Genomic DNA, 9,600 nt, shown 5'->3' with positions numbered 1-9,600 from the left:
AGTGTTGGTGTATTTTCACAGAGACATTAATGCCAGGGATAATCACTGGGGAGCATGGTTCACCTCTGCTGACTTCAGCCATCTAAAACTTGGCTGCCTGGCTTCTTAGGGCAGGTCTGTTCTCCTAAATTAAAAATAGCCAGGGCTGAATTTGAGCTCCTGATTGCCTGCCTAACTGGAGCACAGGTTCTGATCTGGACCACTCCAGAGCTGTTTTAGAGGAGGCTGGTGCATGCAATCTAGTCTGTGTTACCTAACCTTAGCTCCAGGGCTGGTTCCCATGCATTTTTCACCCAGTTATAGCTATAACCCTAAGCTACACCTACAGCATCAAATAATTTAGTTCCCCCATTCATGCTTAGGTCTTGGATCCCTGGTGTCACCATTGTATGCATGTTGATTCACTCCTCAGTCCTCTTCTGGAATGTATTTGGGTTTGGAACTAGATGATCTTTAAGGTCCCTTCCAACCAGACCATTCTATGATTCTATGAATTCCCTCTGGAAGAAAACCACATTGTGTTTCTGGGGACCATTCACTTGAAAAATCTTTTATATCAGACAGCAAGTTTGGTTCCCCCATTCTGCACCTATATGACATGCTCAATCAAGAGCTAACATCAGGGTGGATATGTTGCTGCAGATGAAAATGACCACTTCTCCTCTGCATAAGGCTGCCATTGGGGTGTTCTCTAACCAGTGCCATGTTGGGAACTATTATGTTGATGCATGGAAGAAGAGGACTTGGACCATGATAATAAGCTGTGTCCTAGCCAAGTTGGATTTATTGCTGAAGCACAGAACATAGATGGAGATCATTTATTCTGGACATGTTAAATTCATTTAGCTTTTCAGCATGTCCTCTCTGGACAACTTTGGATAGAAATATGGGAGACAAATCCTGGGGCTTGCAAAAATTAATAAAATGAGATGAAGAGTCACTGGTACTTTTTCTCAAAAAGTTAACCCAGTATGACATATGGAAAATACATGGATGTCAGAACATTACAGAAAAGAGGACATGGAGCAGGACAAACCTGAAATCCTTGGATGGATCAGGTGTTAACCAAAGATGTAGAGGCCAGCTGCAGAAGATAGAGACCCCACTGATGTGCTTCATCCTGAGCTAGAGAGATGGCCCTCAACAGCATGTAGGTATCACATCCCACTTGCTCTTTGTTTTCTCTGCTAGCAAATGCCAGCAAAAGAATCTTTCCTGCTCAGAATTTTTCCATTTAATAACCTCACTACCACTCTTCTCATCCAGCTTCATGCTTGGCTGTGATGTGTTACAGGAGTACTGAATGCAGAGCACGCTGCTGGCCCTCTGTAAATATTAGAGGATCACAAAAACTTCTTTCTTACGTCTGTGGTTTGTAGCCGCAATGAAATGACACAAAGGCTCAGATGAGAAACTGACTTGCCAGTATTAAAATGTCCAAAATGTACTTTATTCTTTCATAGATGGAGGACATCAATATGAGCAGAACCTCCCCAGGGAGCTCTGTCATATTGACTTAGCCACTAGGAGCCTGGGGTTGAGGTGAGAGAGAGTATTAAATTTTAACTACTCTTTAAATAACATTTTTGAAATCAATAATGTGGGTCCTGAACCATTGGCTTTCCAATTGCATTTGGTTGCATTGTGGATGCCATGAAGATGAAGTTTTACCTGCTCTTTTTTACCCTATTTATCTGGATTCAAGAGAAGCATGTCTTCACTCTTCCAAGGTAAATATCTGCTGGTGCTACTGGGTTTTTAGTGTGTGGTGAGTGGGACAGAGAAAGTATTGAGGCAAAATAACTCCAAGTTGTATAAGAAAACATTTGGCAAAGGTTGACATTTATTTATTGCTCTTGTAATTGGATATGTGGTTCAATTTAACATATAGATGGTGGAGGAAATGAAATTATTCTAAGTCTGCTTTGCATCCATAAATCCTGTGTTTTTAATCATATTAAAACTATTTTTTGTGGTCTAAGTGCAAATCAATTCTCTTCATTCAGTGCTTTTGAATGCCAATAAAGGGCAGTCTGAAACTTAATGGGAAAAAATAATTTGCTTCGTTTGCCTTAAAACAAGACCTTAAATGAATTACATCTTGAGGTAGAAAGAGAAACCATTTCAGAAAGTGCTAACAATCTGTTTTCTTTCTAAAGCAGCTTTTATGATTGTTTTTCCAGTCATAAATCACTTTCGAATAACCATTTGGTATTTGTACAATGTTTCAGAAGCAGCTTTATTGTTACCTATCGATAAACTTCAGAAATGCCCTGAAACCAAACACTTTCCTAAAACATGAGAACATATGTCAGAGATGAAGACAGGCAAAGTGCTTTTATTTTCTACATGTACAGCTGGTTTAAAAATCTGAAATGCTTTAATAGGTAGAACTAAAAGGATAAGCCCCTCATGTGGTGATATTAAGCAGCCTGAACAACCTAGAAGAATCAAGATTAAACACAATTTACTCCCAGGACTGAAATACCTACACAAATAATAGTGAATTATGTCTCACAGCCCTTCTGCAACTCTGCACCACATGCCAGTGGCAAACCTGTGACAGGTGAACACCGTTGAGTTCATGCCTTAAAAAGAGGATTTTTCATCTTGTATTGGGTCTGGCTGGGATGGAGTTGATTTTTCCCATTTGTGTTGCAATCATATTTTGTTGTGGATTACTATGAAGATGTGAGGTTTACAATGGGGGGACAGTTAAACAAGTTTTTAGGTTAATTCAGTGGAGCAATATTGCTCTGTGCTACTTGAAGGTTTATTTATTTTGTGTTTAAAGAAAACACTGAATATCTGACCCTTATAGAACAATATGGCATTTCCCACTGGAAAGTATAGGTCTAACCCTCCCAGCCTTGGTTATGAAAATAGCTGAAATAATGAAATTGTAAAGGTGATAAATTATATCTTTTTACTTTTATTTGAGTGCTAGTGTTGGAGGATTTAATGGCCATGTATAAAAGCTTCCCTTTGCAAGGTTGCAGTGAGATTACTGCATCTGGACTTCTAAGAAAAATACTGAACATTGTGAGACTTGTGACAGAGCTGATGGCACTGGAAAGACATCTGGCTAGAGGCTGTTGGGAGAGCCAGCAAGGTGGGAGAAAAGAGACCCCACAGGCAGACATCTGTGCTCCAGGCAGACAAACAGTTTAAATCATCCAGGAGGACAGGAGGAGATGCTGGCAGCACTTTTTAGTGGCACTAACTGTTGAGATCCAGGGTAAGATGTTCAGCTGGAGACAACTAAGGAGGCCTCTCTTCTGGAAAGGTTAGTCAGAAAGAACATGCAAGGTTTAAATGAAACCAATCTATGAGGATAAGGAGACACATCCATGCTGATGCCTTGTTCTTGTGGGCCTGTGTGATATGTGATGCTGATGGCTTTCTTAGTGACTAAGAAATGCAATGGAGAGGAGAGGCAAAGAGACTGAGATGTTTCCAGAGAACTGGCACTGATTTGTCTGCCTGTGAGATGGTGGACAGGGCCCCTGGATGGGATTCATCTGACTATATGGGCTTTCTGCACAGTTCTTCATAGGAACAGGTCCTCTTCATCCTCCTGTACAGCTAGTGGAGAAAAATGTGTGTATTTAGGTTATAATTCCTTTCAGTTTAGCAGATACATCTAAATGAGCTCAGGTTAACTGGACCCTGGAATTGCCTGTTTCTTTATTAAGAGATTGATCAGCTCAGATAAAGATATCAAAACCATCTAAAATGAACTGTAATTCATCCCACCCACTCTGTCATAGCTACAGGATAAGCCCTGAGCATTGTAGTATGGGGATGGCAGCTGGACTTCTATTTACCCAGAAATAAAAAGGAGAGGAAAAAGAGATGGGAAACAGTGACAGAGTCCAGGGAGGCCCTGGCAGAAAGTTGAAGGAGGGGAATGAGAGGGATCCTCTTGAGCCCAAACTCAAAGAGCAACTAGGGAAGCAGGGTATGAGGACAGAAAGTGAAAGAAAAGAAGTGTGTTCAAGATGAACATGTCCAGCTGTACCAGGGCAGTAGACAGGACAAGGAAGCTGGAGGTGGAGGGTTGGTCCTGAGATTGGTATAAGAAGCAAAAATTAGAGCTTTTGACTGTGTGTTTTCTAACAAGAGTGGGGCAAAAGACAGATGAAAGAGGGTGTAATACCAAATTGAGAAGCCCAATGAATACAATTTCAGCTGTTAATACTCCCCATATTAAACATGACTACAAGAGCAAGGGCAGAACCTGGATCAGCTTGTTCAGTGTATTCAGGTCCTATCAATGACAGCTATAGAGAAATCACTGCTAGCTACCATTTGTCCAGCACTTACCACATTCAGCTGAAATACTTGTGCAATGAATGGTGGGGTACAGGTACATACCGGTTTCCCCATTATGGTACTCTCAGGCAGTGGGAATCATAGGATGAGACCAGATGCAGCAGCCCTTTTCTGGTCTCCCCAGTGAAAAGACTCCCCCAAGTACAAGAAGACAAATTCACTTTTAAAGTAGCCCCAAACACAAGCTCTGGAATGCACTTACCTAAGAAATGCCAACCCTGCCTATCCCTGATTGCTTTTTGATGCTCTGTCAAATGATGGTGGAGGCAAAAATAGGGCTGGCATATTGTTGGTTCTGCATGAGAAACAACAGTGATTGCTTGGAGCCTGGCTAAAAGTAGAAAAGATGAATCACCTGGTTGCCAGATGCTGTCAGGACTCTGCTTGAAATCAGTCACAACAATGAGTTGTGACAATCATATTATGCATCTTGAAAACACTAGTTTTGAGAGCCTTGCCTGTTTTTTTGTCAGGACAGTCTTTGCAGACAGGGTTGGCAGGGACTTCCACTGTGCCTGGTTTATGCACTGCCACCAACTCCACATGATCAGAGGGCCGAAAGCCAACCCAGCACAGAAAATGGAAATAGGGGGTTGACATTCTTGAGTCTCCTCCTACACACAGAAATTATTTTAATTATCTATCCAATGCAATTTTGAACTACATGGCTTGCAGGGCACTGAAGATCAGGACTGGATGTACAATGCAAAGTGGTATTTTTTCTTTCCAGAAAGTGAATTTAACTTCTGTTATTGATGGTGGGGTCAGGCATGGAGTAGCTGGGAAGGGCCCTCTTGTGTACAATATATCTGGACCACAGGTTTCCAGTAGAAATGGAATACCAGTTACTGGGCAAAGAGGAGGAGGACAGTGGTATAGACCACTTGAAACCTTACCTGGCAGAAGGACAGAAATGAGGGGATCAAAAAACCTGGAATGGAGTAAGAATGATGATGGTATTGGCCTCTGCATATCTAGAAAACTTTGTGTTTGGCTTTTGCAGCAGGTTGGGAAGACTCATGCCTCTGCTGAACAGCAAGTAAGACTGAGAAACTCAGAGGAGACCAGGAAAGCTGTTTTCCTGGTTCAGGCTAGTTTTCCACTGGTGCTGCTGCACACTGGATCAGCTGGGACTGGCTGCTGTTGTGCTGGTGTTAGCTCCCAGGAGCAATGTCAGAGTCCAGCAGCAGATATTGGCTACCAAAGCCATGCACCAGCTCTTTCATGGATTTTACTGGTTAGCAGAAGCAGAGGCTGGAACGGAGCTCAGCATCTTCACTACTGAATCTCTGAGTTCATGGCAGGGAAGCTGAGACATGCCCAGCCTGTGTCTCTACTTTTGCATAACCTAGAGTCATTCCAAGTACCTGTGCTTTACCTAAATACTCTTGATTTTCAGGGATGAAGTTTTGTGGGCTCTTCCACAAACAGACACACAGGTTGAAGCCCTTCAGGATTTACTGAACACCACTGAGGTAAACGCTTCACTCTGTCTCTCTGGTCTCTAGGCCAAATTCTTCCTCCCAAGTGCACTAACTATTTCCCTCTCAGAGAAAGATTTAGCCCAGTTTCATTCAATTGGCCTAATACAGCAACTCAGCAAATGCTTGGTTTTCATTGCTCCACTACCTTCTGATTTACACAAGGAGACCCCTCCTTCATAATGTTATAGCAGTGTGTTGTATGAGAGCTCAGATTTCTGCAATTGATTTTCTGTGCTAAGACACTGCAAAACTGGTAAAGCACAGACACACAGTAAGTAGAAACACTTTTGCTACAGAACCTCAGCACTCTAGACCAATGCAATATTGACCTATATGACTTGCACGTCTTTGAAGATCAGGGCTGGACTTTCATTGTATTTTTCTTAAAGCAGCATTTAGAAGATAAAAATATCTTCAGCAATAGTTTTTTATTACTTCTATCTGTCATTAGACAGTATTTAATTGAAATGAGGCATCTCTTACTCTTCAAAAGCATTTTCCCAATCACACACTCACAGTTTGAAGCCGACATTTGGCAACAAAGTTGTAACCGTTCCCTCAACCAACATAATTTACAGGATGATTGAGGATGTGTCTCAGGTGACTGAGAGATTTTAACAGTGCTTATGCCCAGTATTTCTTGGCTCTTATTAATTTTATGTCCACCCAAAACCCTACTAGTCTTCTACTGTCCCTCCTAGCATGTTCTGATCCTTCCCTTCAGTTGACAAAAACCTTGATAAACTTCCTTGCTCTTTTCCACCTCCACATGTCAACTCACATGTCCATCTCCTTTACTGTATTAAAATAAATCTCCCCTCCTCCATCTTTTCCTCACCACTGTCATTCTTCACTTTCTTGTGCACAGCAGCCCCAAGAAGCCATGAAGAACAACCACAGCACATTCAGTGCAGAGAGAGCGGTGGTTTCTACCAATTCACCTATGTGAATATGCAAACTGAACAGTTTCCAAGGGTTATAAACTTAGGGTTATAAACAAGGGTTATATGGTCATTTTTTTTTCCATGGCTATGATTGGACAAGTTATATGAAGAAAAGGGAAAAGGAATTGGAGAAGGAAAGCAAAAGGAAAGGGAGTGGTAGTGGGAAAAGGAAGAAGTGGCAAATGGTACCTCCCAACAAATTTTAATGGTTACAATCTAGCAAAAAAGAAGCAAATTAAAATTAGCATTTTACAAGAAGAATTATCAGGCTAATTATAGGTACTACTCCTGCAAAAGTTGGAAAGCAAAAGCCTAACCCAAAGAAAATGCTTTGTTCTTACAGCACACACATTGCACATATCATACAATCATATGTATTATTAAAGTTTCCCATCTACCCCCATTCACTGTTCTTCTGCCGCCTTGGCTGTGTCAATACAGAGTTCCTTAGTTTTTCTTATTCTCAATTAAGTACTGCCTATATCAAAGAGAAACTAAATCTGAACCGGTGCACGACAGTGCAGACAGCAGGCTAGCCAGGACAACAGGGAAATCAGTGCTGGGGCAATAAGCATCCAGCTTGCTTCTTTGGGTTTCCCCCCAAAATACTGAGCTATGCGATGCTGTCACTACCCTGCCAATAATGTCTGAGATGGCAACACTGCGACTAGCTCAGCCATTTCCATAGCATGCTGCAGTAATATATCCAGGGCCCAAATGTTCTACCATTTATTTTTACAAAGCCTTGGTTAAAAGCATGGGAGAGTTTTCTGTATGATTTTGCAGACACGTTCTCTCTGAGAAATGAATGAGGTAAACAGTTGACAGCTGACACATGCCTGCAAACTTGGTGCCCTAAGTTGAATGTAATATTCCTGGTGCAACTGCACCAGAAAGGAAAAAAAATAAACCCTATTGTCTGGTGACTTCACGATGAATCTCTTCCAAAATGAGTCCAAGAATTACAGTGACCTTTTTCACATTGTAAATTCATGCCTAATTTTCTGCCTACTGTCACTCCTAGATCTTTTGCTATTATTGCTTCTAGATTTTCAGCATTTTATTGAATATGTTGGGTTTTGATTTTGTTTTTGTAAAAGATTTAATTTTACCTAGAAGAATCTCATTTTCTTATTTTCCCTCCCATTTCTAATCTCTGTATTGCTGCTTCAACTTGACTTATATACAAACCCCTCTGGCATCTATTTCCTCCTTGATCAAAGTAATCAGCGAATATAATAACTACAAAGACTGGTCTGATCTTCATTAATTCTCAAAATACCCTCAGGGAGAATAGCTCTCAGCAGACCTGAACACATGTAACATAATAACCAGCTAAACACATCTATTGTAGTAGAAATACTATCTCAGAAAATGTTATGTTCCTGTCTTTGTTCTTGATTTATGAATTTATGTGCAGAAGTCATTATAAACATTTCTTAAATACAAACATTTCATCTTCAGCAGTAGCAGAATATTATAGCATAACACAGGGAACTTTGAACTGCTTCTTACAAGTGGTCTCTTAATTGAAAATATATGCATTGATTATTTTCAAAATACTTTTAATTTTTTTTTTCTTTCCTTGGTAAAAAAATAAAATGTTTTTTGAAACTTTGCAGGTTATTCTCTGGCAACCTGTTGTGGTTGAAAACATCAAGAAGGACAGAGAAGTCCATTTCTATGTCAGGGCATCTGGCATAAGTAGCATAAGAGCTCAGTTAAGGCAACTGACCATCCAATACAAGTATGTATTTTTTATTTCTTGTCATTAATGTTTCTGTAAAGTTGTTTGCCATTTATTTAACAGGAGGTTGTGCTCTTTCTTTGTTATTCAGAGTCTTGATGGGAGATGCTCAAGGACTTATTGAAAAACAGACTATCAATGACACAATCAACCCGCGTAGATCTTCATCATATTATGAAAACTACCATTCAATGAAAGAAGTAAGATATTTTCATTGTAATCCTCTGTAGATTCAAGGCAGGAATTTTTTCTCATGGTTGAGAATGGAGACAGGGAAAGAAATCATCAACAGGTAAATAATTACCATTGTATTGTTCAACCACTGAGAGCTGTATTTACTGCAATGCCTTCACAGAGAAAGAATGAAGCACCAGACAAAGTCTCTCACACATGTATCGCCTCAAACTGACATTCAAGTGCAGCCAACACAGACGTGAAGTCACAAAACAACATATAAATAATTAAAACATGAAATTAATAATAATTTAACCAACTAGAACTGAAGAGGAATTGAAGGGCTATACTGGGACTGTGTTGTGACTGTATCTTACCATTTGTTGTAAGATAAATTGAGGTCAGGCAAACGGTAAGTGGCCTGAATTGCTAGGTTTTCTTTCCTACTAGCTGAAGAAGCAGGATTTGGGGAGGAAGAATGAACTTAAGTCTAGACTACTTTCAGGGATGAAAGAAAACAATAGTGAGAAGATCTATTTACTAACTTCACACTTGCAGATATATCACTGGATGGAAGAAACAGTGAAAGTCCATTCTGACCTCCTCCAGAAAATATATATTGGATCATCATATGAAAAACGACCACTTTATATTCTGAAGGTACAGCTGTAACTTACTGCAAAATCTTTCCAAGTACTAATGTAAGCAAGTGATGGGGTTTGGCCAGAACACTTTCTTAAATCTATACTTATATACTTATTTTTGTGGGTTTTAGAAGTTTTGTAAGTTCTTCTAGTAAGGTACATTACCTTTACAAATGCATTTGACCATGTAGGGAGGAATAACCAGTCACATGCATCAGTACAAATCAGGGGCTGACCTGCCAAAGAGGAGCTCTGTGGAAAAGGACCTGGGT

General features: G+C 40.3%; 1 protein-coding gene across 1 annotated transcript; it reads left to right on the top strand.

Annotated features, from left to right (window-relative positions):
- Positions 1 to 1,653: 1,653 nt before the first annotated feature.
- LOC104527947 (carboxypeptidase B2-like) lies at positions 1,654 to 9,344 on the top strand (the record flags this gene model as incomplete). Its single annotated transcript, XM_010171798.1, has 5 exons — positions 1,654 to 1,730; positions 5,735 to 5,810; positions 8,386 to 8,510; positions 8,602 to 8,710; positions 9,243 to 9,344. Coding segments are annotated over exons 1-5 (489 nt in total), but the record flags the coding sequence as incomplete, so codon positions are not given.
- Between the last annotated feature and the right edge of the window lie 256 nt (positions 9,345 to 9,600).

This window comes from Antrostomus carolinensis, unplaced genomic scaffold, assembly GCF_000700745.2.
Source record: "Antrostomus carolinensis isolate BGI_N321 unplaced genomic scaffold, ASM70074v2 scaffold28597, whole genome shotgun sequence".
Taxonomy (NCBI): domain Eukaryota; kingdom Metazoa; phylum Chordata; class Aves; order Caprimulgiformes; family Caprimulgidae; genus Antrostomus; species Antrostomus carolinensis.
Note: the sequence above shows the minus strand (reverse complement) of the source record. Positions and strands in the feature narration are given on the sequence as shown.